At 36.4% G+C, this 16290-nt stretch overlaps 1 protein-coding gene across 4 annotated transcripts in view; it reads right to left on the reverse strand.

Annotated features, from left to right (window-relative positions):
• Positions 1-2288: 2288 nt before the first annotated feature.
• The window catches only part of LOC149083639 (uncharacterized), a 42462-nt gene continuing 28460 nt past the window's right edge, over positions 2289-16290 (reverse strand). For 3 of the 4 annotated variants that reach the window (XM_089234121.1, XM_089234120.1, XM_089234123.1), the window contains exons 6-11: positions 15631-15808; positions 13741-13925; positions 13183-13335; positions 10755-10844; positions 6946-7062; positions 2289-5320 (exon numbers count right to left, since the gene is read on the reverse strand). In XM_089234121.1, coding sequence (XP_089090247.1) covers positions 2376-5320; positions 6946-7062; positions 10755-10844; positions 13183-13335; positions 13741-13925; positions 15631-15808 — 3668 coding nt within the window. In that variant the 3' untranslated portion in view covers positions 2289-2375. The remainder of the gene's footprint in view (positions 5321-6945; positions 7063-10754; positions 10845-13182; positions 13336-13740; positions 13926-15630; positions 15809-16290) is intronic. The other variant, XM_089234122.1, reaches the window with a different exon arrangement.

The following is a 16290-nucleotide window of genomic DNA, read 5'->3' on the forward strand; positions in this document are numbered from 1 at the left end:
ATATGTTCAAGTATTAATGACTCTTGTAAATAGAAGTATCAGCTGCTGTGAAAAATAACTATATTTTCTGGTACATGGTCCAAATCACAGAATTAAGAAATGGTTTCAAATAAAACTGGGAAAAAAGATGACTATTCATACAAAGAAAATATGTCATTTACGGCATTTAAAATGATTTCAGAAATAGGGTAAAGTGAATCTATTTGTAAGTCATCTATAATCTCATACCATACATGCATTTATACACAGAAAACAAGATGATTATTAGTTTCTCGACTCTGCATCAAAAATACCATGACTACAATGACAGAAATGAGAAAGTAGAAAAATTAATAGTGAAGATGTTCGTATTGCGAGTAAACATATCCTAATGTCAAATAATATTACCTGATAATGACTATTGATCGTATGGTGAAAATGCACACACGAACACACATTAGATCATACTATCTTCAGAATCCCAGCACTGTTGACCATTACACACACATACACACTCATCTCATTTATATTCATTCATACAGACATGTATATATTCATATATATATATTATATTTATATAATACAAAAGAAGGAATACTCGAATCTATAAAAAAAGCACACAAAACTTTCATCGCTAGCCACAAATTCCTCGATTTCTCTTCCGTTATAAAATTCTCAAAGTCTACAACAAGAGTATAACTGTGTACAGTAACAACACAAGTATAGAGGGTAGGGGGGCGTGTATTTACACTGGTGAATATGCATAAAGTTATTTCTTTCTTCGTGACAAGCATTCCAAATGAAAAGTTCTCTCTCCGTCTCGTTTATTCAATTTTTGGCCTGACTAATGACCCGATACTCGAAGATGGCTGCATAACCTGATGACACCTGGATCATCATTATTACAGGGCTTCCAATTTCAAAATTAAATTTTAAAATCTTGACTTTTTTTTCATTTATTGATCACTAAGGTGTAGCATATACGAGGAAATTCTCATTCACAAATTTATTTGTAAATTAAACACTGAAAACTGTAGTTTAAATAAATTAAATGAAAGCAGACATTGTTACCAATTAATGAACTGTACAAAACACATTTTTGTTGAAATTCAACTACATAGAGTAGGGTAGCAATAATCTGAGCTATGGATTACATATATATATCCCTAGAATACTAACTTCATGTCTCAAAAACATAGCCGTATAGGCAGTTGACATGCAGTTTTTATCTGTTTTCATTTCAGTTAGTATTCTAGGGATGTAGAGATTGCCTATGCCCATATTTTTACATACACAGTGGAAAAAATGGGAGAAAGCTCTTGAAATACAAACTGGGCAGTGTTTGAGAAGAAAAGAAAATTATCAAGTGAAGCACATTTTTAGAGCAGGGCTTGAACATGAATACAACAGAAGCCACTTATTGGAATCATGGATATTGATATTATTATTAGAGAATTTTTACACCATTTTTGAAAATATGGACAAGGCATAAAGTCGAACTCTTTGATTCAACACCAACCACCATTTGTTTCGCAGAACTCTGGCGCTAAGTGATAGCTGGTGTTTGGCCTTATAAAGAATCATGGTCGAGCCCCGTAATCCTCAAATATTTTTTGTTCACGTGTCCTAAGCAGAGTCCCAGCAGCTGTGATCCATGTCTATGTGATGCAGCATGTGCAATGGACTTCTTTTAGTGGAAGAAAACAAGATATAAAAGCAAGTCCCTTCAGGACTTCTTCCTGATTAATTTCTTTCAGTTGACCAGATTGTTTCTTATCCCAGACATTCACAAGGGATCTATATAACATACTGTTGCCACAACTCTTTTTATCTTTTCACTCAACTTCAGAGGGCAATAAGATCTATTTTCTCTAATTTTTTGACTATCAGAGGGAAGCCCAGTCCATATTAGCTAGCTCAGATAATTGCAGCGCTACTAATTCAAATGGGCTAAAAATTTCTTCAAAAAGGAAGGGGGTAGAATGGCTATAGAAATGTGTTTGTGACAAAAAGTTAATTATAGTGACCTCTATTATTTAATAGCTGTTTTTATGCTTCGATTGATTGGAAGCCCCAAGCTCAATAAATATCCATATCAGAGTGAATAATTGAAATGCAAGTTATTCTTTCTCTATTGATTTACACAGCAAATTCAGAGATGCAGTCTAATTTAAAATTAAAATTACAGCTAAACAGATACATTCCAACACAGCGAATGCATAGACTTGAATCCAATATGCACAAAAAAAATTACACAAGACTAGAGCGCTCCTCTGAACTTGGTGCAGCTCTCTCTCTCTTTCCAAACTCTCGACTGTCTTTGACTACAAGCACTTGTGACACGCATACATACACAAATCGGAGACACAAAGAGCATGTGAAATTCTCTCTCGATCTCACCGCTGTACAACATTCACAAGATCTCTGATGGTACTCTGCAAATCACAGAGCAGTTTCTTGTTATCAGAACTATTGTTGCTGTTACAAGCCCGCAACTGTTCGCCCTGACTCTCGAGCTTTGACAGTAGCTCCCGAAAACGAAACCTGCCATGGGGAGGAATGTAATCTGCATAGCTGCCACAGGATGAATGGAAGAGCTGCACCTTGTCGTTCAGCTGGATCACATTCATGCTACTGATCACGGAAGCAGTTTTGAAACCTAATATGCTGTTCTCTAACATATTTGATATCTCTACAATGGAAGCTTTTGTGCCAGCTAGGTCTGAAGATATTCCTTCATCGGATTTACCATCTTTCTCGGGAGGTTTGTTTTGACTTTGTTCAGTTGACAGTTGAGAACTGGGACTGTCTGGTCCCTTGCCAACTGGGACACTGCGAGGAAACACTTGAGGTTTGGTGGTTGGTTTAGAGGGCTTGGTGGTCAGCGTTGAAGGTATGACTGGTTTTGCAACTTTCACTGGTGGCTTCACTGGCACTTGGGGTTTCGAAACATTGACGAATGTTGAAGCATATTCACTAACACCTTCAGGCGATTCGAACTTAGCTGGAACTGGGTTATCCATGACAGTTTTCCCCTCATCATTGTTATTGATAGATAAGTCACCACTTTGAGTAACATCCTTCAACGGGGTAGTAACTTTTGCCTGCAATGGCAAAGGACCTTTCCAAGTCAGGGAATTACTCCTTGAACTTCTCCCCATTTCACTAACTTCTGGTTGCATCACACTGGATTTTTGATCACTGCTCTCTGAAAGCTCAAAACTTCGCTTGGTTCTTGTCTCCAGTTGCTGCGCCATGACCTTAGGAGTTATTCGCTTAACATTATCTATGACTGGCTTTTCTGGAACATGCGCAGATGTTTCTTTCTCCCAGAGTTTCTTCAAACTGTTTATGCTACCAGAACTGTGCCTTTTGGCCTCATCCTCCGCTTCTACCACAACTGCTTTGTCGGGATTGGTGATGTCGTTTGTTTCATGTTTGACTTCGCCGTCGGACACAACACTTACTCTTTGAACAGCAACAGGAACAGCGGTGTCTTTCAATTTCTCTTCTTCCAGTGAAGCACACATTCTATCAATAATCGGCTTTGAATAAACATTCTTTTTCTTATCACTATCTTCCAATCTCTTTTGAACGCTTTCATGATGAGGTATGCGGGAATCAGTATTTGGTACCAGAAGATTATGCGGCATGGAATCAGCCTGATTATGAACATTCAATCTTGAGTCTGCATTATCATAATTTGCATTTTCTGCTTCGACAGTTTGAGCAGCTGTTGTGCCCATTTCTACGGCCCTCTTCCTTGCTTTCAATTTCAAACTTTCAAAAAGTTCCGACACTAGTTGAGCAGCTGGACTAGCTGATGGTGCTGGTGCTTTGCATTTAGAAGAAGGAACTGGCTTCAGACTAGCCCTCAAATCGGCCGGTGAAGGGGGCAAGTTGTTATTTGGTAGAGAGTTACATATCATAGGAGGTGGAGGTAGTGGTTCTGGTAGAGAATATGGTGGGATGTCGGCATCTTGTTTTGATTCATTAGCTTGTTGAGGACTGTTTGCTGTAGAGCTGAGAGATGAAGCGCTGGGACTGTTATTCATTCGATCGGACACAAAGTTCACAATAGGTGACTGTTCACTGCTTCGACCCAAACGTTCATCCATGGAACCACTTTTAACCAGAGGAGCTTTGGGAGGACTAGGAGGGCGATCTTTGGGTCGTTTTTTGAGAGTTCGTCTCACGAGTCCACATCCAAATGGAGGTGGTGAAACAGAAGTCATGCTAGCATCTCCTCCTTGTTCATCGATACTTTCTTCCCTATGCTTCAAACTCACGCCAAAGGGTGAAGGATTATTTTCACAGGAAGATGAATCGATTCCGGCTTTGGTAAGTTTGCTGTTCTCTGTCTTCCCGTCTTTCAAAGTCTTTTTCTCTGTCTTTTTTGTTCGTGGTAAGCGAGGTGAAGGAACTGGCTTTGTTACTAACTGGTGTGTTTCTGGGATCGACCCAGTCTCAAACATTTCACTAGTTTTGTTATGGGTCAGATCAGATTTTTGGCGTTGCAGAGCTCCGTGTGAAAAATACCTTGAAACATCGGATACTTGCCTCAAATTTGCCACACGATTATTGGTGACAGCAGAAGTGGCACTCGCAACACAGTTCCCAGTTTTTTGGCGGTTATTCTCGACAGAATTTGTGAATGCCAAGTCAGGGTTGACTTCTTTGAGCACATCAAGCTCTGATTCTAATACTGGTTCTGGCTGAGAGCAAGAGTGAAGACCATGTTGGCGGAGAGATTCCAAATAAGCGCCAATTCTGGCTCCCTTCGGTAATGTCCCATAGCGATTGATGGCCCTTTTAACATTTTGAACTTCCAGAGCAGCAACTTGCACTTTTTTTGCCTGGGCTTTACTCACTGTTTGAGTGTTTTCTTTGGCTCTCTGTTGATAGTTTGGTGGGTATGTTCTAGTTTTCTTCAATTTCTGCTGCACCGAATCTTGCAAGTTATTTGGAACACTCATAGCTGATGTTGCTGTATGACTTTCTGACTCTTCTGTATCCGGTGTACGTTCTTGAACATCACTTTCCGTCTCGCCAGCACTACTGTTCATTTCGTGTGCATCCCTATTCATGCTTTCAAACACTTTCTCTAGTCCATTCATAGCTTCCTTCGATCCTTCAGATCCATCTTCACCAGGTATTCTATCCTGGTAAGTGCTGTCACGAAATGAGCTAGTCCTTTTTGGGGGTACAGGAGCAGTTTTACGTGGACCAGATCTCCTCAATTGCACAACTGTAGATTTTGCCACCTGAGAGACTGCTGCTGGTGGCGGTGGTTGTTGTTGTTGTGATGGCTGCTGCTGTTTTGGCTGAGTATTGGCTCTTGCTATGTGAGGTATAAAGTGAAATCATACTTTAGTTACAGATAACATTTCTAGAAAAAGCACAGAAAGAAAAAACTTGATAAAGTAGGACCTCTCAAATTTTTGGACTCTTCGGGACGTAGGTGAATCCGGATTAGGGAATCTTCTGGATTATGGATCAACTTTTGGTTATTCCCTAATTTTGCATATTCAAAGCAGTAATATACACATTTTGAGCACTTTGATTCCCATTTCCCTCAGAAAAAAAATTTACAAAGCAATATATATGCATATTGTGAGAGATAATTGAATAATGCACAATTTGCCTAACATTACTAGTTAGCCATAAAATAAAAAATTGTTTCTTTGTTTCTAAAAATCAAACATTGTGGATTTTCTCATTCCACATTCTCCACACAATATTTGAACTGGTGCTCCATGTTCTAGCTTTTCCAAAACTTCAACTTTCTCACATGTATATAAGGCATCTTGTTTACATTTGCACCCTTCACATCACTTGATGTTTTTTCAGTATGTTCCAAAATTCACTCAGATAATCACAGAAAATAATAAAGCATAGGACAAGTTAAAAAAAAAAAAAGTGGTTAACAGCATGGAGAAATTAAGTAAAGAAAGAATTCCTTCTGCTCAAAGCTGACTTTCTGTTATTGATATTCATTAATTCTTACAGCAGCAATCCAGAGATATCTAGTCTTTTTGAAACACCTCATTTTGGCAATCCTGAGCCCAGCTAGCTCAATCATTGCCTGATAACATTTACCTTTCTCCCCCTCCCTTTCTGTCAATCAACTGCCAGTGGGCGGAGTCAGTTTTGTTTAAAGTTAGGAAACAGGAGAGAGAAACTAGTTTTCCCCATCTTTTTGGAGAAAAATAGAAATATGCATACAGAATAAATGGTAGAAAATAGATAGAGTATTTATCTTTCTTGTTGTTATTATTACTATTGTTCTTGGTTTCAGATAAAAACATTTATCGCTACACGAGATCGAAAAAAAAATATTCTTGTTGATGGTAGCTATAATTTTGATCAATGAAATTTAGAAACCACTTAAAGGTTTAAGATACACAACAACAAACCAACAATGGCAACCACTCTGTCTCCGCAAGGGATATAAGCTGATTATTCAAAAGAATATAGGTCATGGCAAGAAAAATTTAAGGATGTCCACAGGCCCCGCCTCTCACTAAGAATGTAATATTAGCAGTGATCTTGAATGTAATGCATTCTATAACAGTGTGTGTGTGAAGCCAACTGGGCACCCCCTCCCCACTCTGTCTCACTACACAGAAGAAGGTTAAGATACATAGCTGCCCTCATTGTTTCCCAGAAGCCTGAAAATTTCAGTGGGCAGGAACAATAAAAAAAAATTCTGATATATTAGAAAAGTCCAAAAAAAAAATTTAGATGAAGGAAGAACACCAAAGTCTATGGTTTTAAAAAAAAGTAGCTGAGGTGTCGAGTTATGGATTCGTTTGAGTTTGGGAGGTCCTACTGTATTTGAAAGAATAAAAACTACATTGAAAATTAAAATAATTAATTAAATGACAAATAAAAATCTAATCAACAGTTCAATCAGTCAAAAAAAAATAATTAAAAATAGTGTGAACAATGCTAAAGTTTACATACAGCTGTAAATACCTTGTTCAGATTCTTCTTGACCAGATGCTTGGACGTTAGAGTTACTTCCGCCATGTTTTTTGAACGATGTCGTAGGAGTTTGTCTCTCCAACTGTTTTTCTACTTCTGCAAATACAAATTTATGTTTGTTCTTGAAGTATTGAATGCATCAAACTTATTTCCTTCTAGCAGAAGCAACATGTTAAGTATCATGAGAATAATACATTTTGACATTGAAGCAAGCCAATGCCAATCTCTTGTCAGAGAATTCTTTTTTAATATTCATATAGAGAATCTTTTGCAATTAATTTTTTTTAACATGGTTATTCAATTATTTTTATCATGCCATAATCATTTCAAGGTCACAAGGGTCAATTAGATAATTACTACTAAACCACACATGCATCTTATACATGTCCCCCTAGGAAATTTTAAATGGAACTGGTGCCCTCCAGAAAGTGTTATATACCCAAACGCAGGCCCTAACATATTCATTCTAATTTGTGTGTGTTCTTCTAATAGGGTTGGATCTGGGGCCTTATCTATTTAGAATAGGACATACAACTTATCACCAATTCCGAGCAGTTTTTTCTATCATGTCTTGGACTAGCATACTCCACAAATGGAAGTTGCATCTCTGCATCAGTCAGGAATGAATCAGAAGGAGATATAGAGGTCTGTTAGTCACAAAACCTCTTGACATCCTTTGGTACAGTAGTCAAAAGGGTGGTGCGAATGCACAAGCCGGCTTCCCATTTGAAAAAGTCTTTCCGCAGAGAGCAGGCAACAACATGATACTGACATAACATGAAAATTCAAACATTTCCATCTTTACTTCAGAAAATGAAAGACAGATTGCAGCACGAACACAAAACAAGGGCAGCTCGACAACATAAATGCCTTAGGGCCGCGCACACTCAGAATACTCATCCCGGCACGTGCAGATTGATTAGAAATGACGTAGAAGAATGTGTACGAGGTGCATGTACGGTCAAATAGTAGTAGTAGTCAAAAGGGTGTTGTCAATCTGGGTTACCACACTCATCAGGCCAATGTATAATGTTGAAAATCAATGCAACAATGCAAATCTTGAAATGTTTTTGCTGGTACTACTGATAACTTATTTGAGATTATTCAAATATTATGCACACCATTGATAACGTAAATTATATGTAGGTTTACTTCTTCGAAAGGTATTTATTTAAAATGATAAAAGTTCCTGAATGCAGACAGAATTATTGCTAACAAGCACATACTCAAGAACAATCAAATCCCATTATTAAACCATGAAAAAAAAGTATGAGGTTATGGTTTTTACTTTATTTTATTTCTGATTGGCGAAAATTGTTATTTTAAGAGCTTTCAAAAGGTGGTCTGCAGATGCCCAGAGGCTGTAAAAATTTCTAAATAGGGGTGTGAGATATATTTCAGAATGAAGCAGAGATTTGAGTTTAAATATTGAGCCATTATAACATTCTTCGTGTTTGATGATAGGCCCTAGAAGCCTAAGTGGAAAACACATCTACAAAAATTTAAATGTCATCTGTACAAACCCTAACACTATGTATCGTCCCCCTTATGCTGGAAGCACAAAATAAGCAATGTCCTTGTGGGGGGGGGGGGGGAAGAGAATGTGGGAAATGACAGTTGAATGTTTACTCCACCTGTCTTACTCTACGAAAGTTATTTCCCTAAAATGTTTCAGACAAAGCTTAGACAGCAAAATAAGGTATCTGACCCGTTGATGAAAAAAGAGGAGAAATTTGCACGTTTGGATGGCGCAAATATATGGATATCATTGGATACAGATGATATACACTGAAGAGCCAAAAAAACTGGTCCACCTGCCTAATATCAATATCATGTAGGGCCCCCGTGAGCCTGCAGAAGTGCCGAAACATGACGTGGCATGGACTCGACTAATGTCTGAAGTAGTGCTGGAGGTAATTGACACCATTAATCCTGCAGGGCTGTCCATAAATCCGTAGGAGTAAGAGGGGGTGGAGATCTCTTCTGCACAGCACATTGCAAGGCATCCCAGATATGTTCAACAATGTTCATGTCTGGGGATTTTGGTGGCCAGCGGAAGTGTTTAAAGTCAGAAGAGTGTTCCTGGAGCCCCTGTGTAGCAATTCTGGACGTGTGGGGTGTCGCATTGTCCTGCTGAAATTGTCCAAGTTTGTCGGAATGCACAATGGACATGAATGGGTGTAGGTGATCGGACAGGATGCTTACGTACCTGTCACCTGTCAGAGTCGTATCTAGACGTATCAGGGGTCCCATATCCCGCCAACTGCACACGCCCCATACCATCAGCAGCTTGAACAATCCCCTGTTGACATGTAGGGTCCATGGATTCATGAAGTTGTCTCCATACCCGTACACGTCCATCAGCTCGAAGCAATTGGAACCGAGACTCATCAGACCAGGCAACGTGTTTTCAGTCCTCAACAGTCCAATGTCGGCGTTGGCGGGCCCAGGCGAGGCGTAAAGCTTTGTGTCGTGCAGTCATCAAGAGTACATGAGTGGGCCTTCAGCTCCGAAAGCCCATATTGATGATGTTTCGTTGAATGGTTCGCACGCGGACACTTGTTGATGGCCCAGCATTGAAATCTGCAGCAATTTGCAGAAGGGTTGCACGCCTGTCACGTTTAATGATTCTCGTCAGTCCCGTTCTTGCATGATCTTTTTCTGGCCGCAGCGATGTCGTAGATTTAATTTTTTACCGGATTCCTGATATTCACGGTACACTCGTGAAATGGTCGTACGTGAAAATCCAAATTTCATCGCTACCTCGGAGATGCTATGCCCCATCTCTCGTGTGCCCACTATAACACCACATTCAAACTCACTTAAATCTCGATAACCTGCCATTGTAGCAGCAGTAACCGATCTAACAACTATGCCAGATACTTGTTGTGTTATATAGGCGTTGCCGACCACAGCGCCGTACTCTGATTGGTTCCATATCTCTTTATTTGCATGCACATGCCTGTAACAGTTTTTTTTGTTACTCTTAAGTTTATAACCTCCTCAGTCCTCAAGATCATTTTGAATTTTACGGTTTTTTTTTTCAATTTCAAATTTATTTTACAATACGTATGAATACATTTTATATGATACTATTGGCAACCAAGGAGATGAAATGTCCTATAGTGGTTGTTATAATGAATAGGTTTATAAAATATAGTTCAGTGAAATTATTTTCAGATATATGATGGGGGGAATAAACAATACAAAAATAAAGATAGTAGTTACGAATAAAAATAGTATAATTAACAGAAAATAAATAAAATATGTTAAAGATAAATAATAAAGGATATTCCATGCAACGGTGGAGGTGCTATAAAAATTACATATGAATAATATCAACACGAATTCTAAATAGACTTAATATTTACCCCAAATGCACAAAAGAAAAAAAAAATGAATAACATGTTAAATACATAATAAATATGGAGCCAGTACATGAATTTGTACAGGATTATGGAAGGTGATTTAAAGATATGATTTAATTAAACATAATGTTAGAGGATGTAATCAGAAATGGAACTCAATGGGAGTCAGAAATGGGACCCTAAAATTACTTTCTGCTGACAGATGAGTCTAAATGTGTTACTATATATACCAAATGTTTAAAACATCCAGAACTAAATTTGAGTTCTCTGTGAGCACTTTATTCAGCAGGGTGGATTTTTTTAGAGTGTTGTTTAGTGTCTCCCACAGGCACTGAGGACATATTCTATAAATACAAATTATGAAACTGATATTGCATAGATAGAAAATTATTTTCTGCCCAACAGGAAAATGATACTCACCTTCAGTGATGCTGGAATTCTGAAACATCGTCTCTAATGTTAGATGAATATCTTTAAATGTTGGCCGCTCTGATGGTTCCCAGTGCCAGCCTGCATAAATGGAAACGGAATTCATATTTGATCAAAATTTGGCAAAGAATAATACATTTTTTTCTTCATTATAAGAAATATAATTGAGTGGTATTTATAAGGAGAAAAATACATTAATTTCTTCAAATAATGCTAGTTTACCAAAAATATAAAATGATAAAAGAAAAACTGTTTCTTAAAAAATCTATATGGAAACGGAAATAGCAGTTTTACAGATCATACTTCGCTGATAGAAAACATACATTATTTGATTATATGTATATGAGCTCAGTTAATATAATAATGATGGAAATTCAACCAGAGCTTAACAAATTTGTAAAATACTGTATATAGGTGCCAAATAAATTTCTTAGGAGAAAAATATTTTATCTAAAAAGCAGTCTACAATAATATATTTTTTTCTGAATCTTCAGGGAACTTATAGCCCCTTTCTATGCTGGTGGACAAACTGGTATAAATTAAGAAAACTTTATGCACCCGTGCAAAATTTTTAGTCACTATGGAAATTGACACCTGCAATTTGCCAAGCCCTCAAGTCAACTAATTCAAGAGATTTTGATACAACTAAAACAAGCATATATATTTTTCTATAATGTGATCCTCATGCTTTTTCAAGAGATCTGTATGATCTGGCCAAGGATGCTTTTTATACCATCTTTGGTTTGTTATTCAATTGCATTCAAAATCTCATGGTTTTATGTAGACACTTTGTATAACAGAAAGGAAATAATTTTTGGACTTGGTGTGAATGTGTTCCTTTCCTAGGAATTAATTATGAAAGAGCTTGTCCACTTCTAGGCCTCCTTTATGCAATGTCAGGGCTTAAATGATTATCAAATGAAGAGGAAAAATTACAAATGTCAAATAAATGCACTTTTTGAATAGCCTCTTCAATCAAAGAGTACTTATATACGTAAGTACTCTTTGAACATAATGCCTTTATTTTTGCCAAATTGACATTGATGCCTATTCACGTCGTGAATTTCATGTCAATGTAAAATCACAATAACTTTTTCCAGAAACCTTTGAACATTCATATCATAGTGAGAGTAAGATTTTTCTATTTATATCAATAAATGTATTAAATGTAATCTGTTAATTCTAATGAGAAATTTCATTTCTCATTAGAATTAACAGATGTCTTTGTTATGCTGCTTTCAATTGTACATGATGTTACTCTCATTAATTTCTATATTTTATACTTGAAGAGTAATATACAGGCATCCCTTGCTTTACGCGATTAATTGGTTCCGCAAAATAGTCACATAAGATGAAGTTGAGTAAAGTGAGTTGAATTTAACATGGGAAAATAGGAATAGGGGTTGGTTTTCTTCGGAAGGATTAAAAAAATTAAACCCTAAAAATCAAAAGAACTTTTATGAACAAACTCTTATGAACAAATCCCATGAATTTAAGCAATATCAATAAATTAAATTAATACATTTTCTGCCTTCACTACTTCTGGTTGATTCTAGTGAGTGCGGATGTTTTCTTTCCTGAAGACCCTGGCACGATAGGCTGAAAACTTTAATGAAACAGTCGAGATTTGGCTGACAAGCAGCAGTTTTCATCTCCTTATAAAAACTTCAGTAGCACAGTCTGAGTATACTGCATATTTCTCACAAATATGAAAATACTAGTTCCACTGGAATCACTTCTTTTGATTAAAATTATCATGGCATTATCAAATGTGTTACCAAACTTTGTTCAGCAGTGAGATCTGGAGAGTTGTATCTGAGAGAATTTCTCATATATTTGTCTAAGCTACATCATCATATTCAATGTATTTTGCTATCAAAGGATTTAACCCTAGAGAATGGTACCTATACATCTAAGATAAGTAATTTTGTACAGGTATTGCAACATTGGATCGTTTTAGGTACCATTCTAGGTTAAACTACGCTATATCTTCAATTTGCAGCCAAATTTCAAAGATTGCAATTCCTAAAATCAATTTTAAAAAATTGTATTATAGCAAAATTCTGTAAAGTGAAACTGTGTAAAGCGAGGGATACCTGTACCCACGATAGGCAAACACTAGATTTTTCTATCCACATATTATCAGAGTTTATCTGTACATACTCATATAAATTTAGTCAGCTACAGAATTAAGTATCATTGACCATAGAAAAGAAATGGTCATTGCAAAAGTGAACAAAAATCCCCCCCTGAAAATTTGTTTTCAAACAATGATGATTTATTTTACTAATGCTCAGGATCATGAAGGCTCTTCATGAAGGTGATTAGATTTAGAATTATCATATTAGAATTACAACACCAGAATGAATGTTTAACTCTGTTAAAGTTCAGTTCAAGAATAAAGAAATTGCTGTCATACACTGTCTCATCAGTTCATATACCCTTGGAGGACATCCTGGAGGGCATTCCATTCTGTAACCAGATTCTAACATATGATAAACATCGGTCAGATCAACACCAGGATATGGTGACATGCCATAGGTAGCTATTTCCCACAAGAGTATCCCGAATGCTGCAAGAAAACGAGCAGAATTATGTTGAATTAAAGTGAAATTAATCAGCAAATGAATGATAGCATTTAATAGCGTCACTTAAACAAGATATACAAGGACTGGGTCAGTGTTGATATATAAAAGTAACCAGACTTTTGCCAATTATCAAATGTGGACTGAATAAACATTTAATATTTTAATTTTCCTCTCAACACAATTACTACACTCCCCATTACACATCTCTTTCCCATGGGGGGAAAAACAAAAATAAATTATCCGGTTTTTTTTTTTGTATCAGAAAGACGTTCAGAAAATTAAGGAAATTTGAGTGAGAAATTTAGTATTTAATTTTTATGCAAATAAAACTACACTGTATCGTAACCTACAATTAATGAACCAGTTTCCCCTATCTCCCATGTACTTACCCCAAACATCTGATTTTGTGGAGAATTTGTTGTACGCCAAACCTTCGGGGGCAGTCCATTTTATGGGAAATTTGGCACCAGCATGGGCTGTGTAAGTATCATCTCGCATAAGGCGTGCTAAACCAAAGTCTGCCACTTTCACAAGGTGGTTCTCTCCGACGAGACAGTTTCTTGCAGCCAAGTCCCTAACACAGACAAAAACATTTTCTTTTAAGACATAAATCTCAACTGTGATTTACAAAAAAAAATTTCACACTCACACATTCTCTATCTCTCTTTTTCCCTCTCTCGCTTTTCTCCTCTCTCTCACACACACGCACATGTATGTGCATTCATATACAATTATAAAAAATGTGGGACATCAGACATACAACAAAGAGAATCAGAATATACGAGTTTGGGGGCCGCTATTTTAGGGCACATGGAGGACCCTTTGACAATACGAATTCAAATACGAGATTCAAAGTAACATGTACTAGTAAAAATATACACACAAAAATGCAAGATTATACACAACAAATAACGTAAAAATAAAAAAATAAATTGGGGCCCTGGCATGGGACTTAAAGGACCCCAAAAGTCATATACATTCAAATATAATTTCAAAAAGCATGTGGAAGGGCAGGAAAACACGAAAATGTCTTACACATACACGTGAACTTTGTTATAATAGACTCATAGAGGCTGAAGGTTGTCTATCATAATGAAAGTGCAGTTTATAACAAGTAATTCCTATAGGGGTGTAATGCTACAGGGTATACATGAATGAAAATACAGTAGGTAGCTGTAAAAAGTGCTTATTATATATCAAATAAAAAAACAGCCTTCAACATAGGTTGAATTGAAAAAGATGTGTACATATACACTGCATCAATCTTAAATTTTTCTGGCTGGCAAGAGGTACGAGTCATGAAGCGCATCCATGAATCTAGCACGAAAGAAACGATGTGATTGATGTTTAACCACTTGGAAATGCTTTCCCACGAGTCTAAAAATGAGTTTTAAACTGGTCAGATGAATATTTTATCATTTTTTTTTTAGTTGTCAATCATAAGAAGCGCAATCAGTTATAATGGGTTCCTTTATAGTGAGATTCTACTGTACGTGTAAACTAGATATCAGTAATACGAACACAATAGCAGTAAAATTTAAAATAGATTCTTTAGTGACAGCATTTTTTTTCTTCTTTAATACAGGTTTCTTTCTCTTTAGAACAAACAGTATGTATTTTAGGAACAGAGAATAAAGCTACAATCCATCAAGAATGAAGCTGATAGTCTATAAGGTTTTCGCGGCCATCATTTGATAAAAATTGTTTTTTCGGGTTCGAAGACCGTCGTCCGTTTGACTTGACTTTGATCCAGTTTATCAATTCTCCTGATGATGCCAACCACTAGTGTTGGGGAAACGTTGAGAACAAACTCAAATGGAAGACGGTCTTCGAACCCGAAAAAACAATTTTTATCAATGAAGCTGATGATTGCTTCTTGGTATTTCATAAAACTAACCTTTAAATTTTGTGTGGCATCTATGAATTTAACAATTTTTATTGAACCTCCCCCCCCCCCCACACCCCCAATGGGAAATCATGTTTCAAAAAACAAAGATTTTGGCCAATGAATGTGATTCCAGAATAGTTACCTACATATCTCTCTATCTATGTACAGTGAAAATGTTATATATTCAAGGGACCCAAGAAATGTATCATTAGAGGATTTATCATTACGGATGAAATATATTAATTTCACTATGAAAAATGCACTGGAACAGATAGATATTGTTATACGTAAAATTATTGTTATATAGTTAGATATGATTTTCACAGTATGTATCAATTTTTCTTAAGTGAAATATCACTGTACTCGATTAAGCCACAATACACATTCTCACCTGTGAATGAAACTATGCAATTCCAAATAAGACATGGCAGAGGCTATCTGTGTAGCCATGTACATCAACACCACTGCATTGATCTCTTCCCTGTTTGCATTCCTCAAATAATCTAGAAGATTCCCACACGGCATGAACTCTGTGATGATGTAAAAAGGTGGTTCTCTTGTACAAACACCTAAAAATTGATTAAAACCAAATGCTTCTTAAACATCTAAAATTATTCTAATTCACTATATCATTTTCGCAAATTAATTTCAACAGAAATTAGGAAAGCTCATTATAACGTAAACATATTAAGATACACATTTATACGTGTTCAAGTATTCATATGATGAACTTTCTTAAGTGGATCACAGCCAGGGTTTCCACCAGCTTGCCTTTTATTGATTGCAGCAACTTGGCCAAGCATTTATTAGAAATCACTGTATTTTAAATTCTTCCTTTTGATAAATTTCACATATCGATACATTATAAAAAGTGATTAAAATTGTTTAACAGAAAAAAAAATTAAAATGAAGAAAAAAAATATACATTCAACAAATAGCGCCAAAAAAACACTAATCATACGATTCCATACTTTCAACCATAATTTAGTGAGTATGCATAATTGTAGTACAACCGGTTTGGTTATTCAATGAAATTGTTAATAACAGTTAA

Source organism: Pholcus phalangioides, unplaced genomic scaffold, assembly GCF_987345545.1.
Source record: "Pholcus phalangioides strain wild (caught in Gottingen) unplaced genomic scaffold, Ppha-v1.0 ptg000008l_1, whole genome shotgun sequence".
NCBI classification, from domain to species: domain Eukaryota; kingdom Metazoa; phylum Arthropoda; class Arachnida; order Araneae; family Pholcidae; genus Pholcus; species Pholcus phalangioides.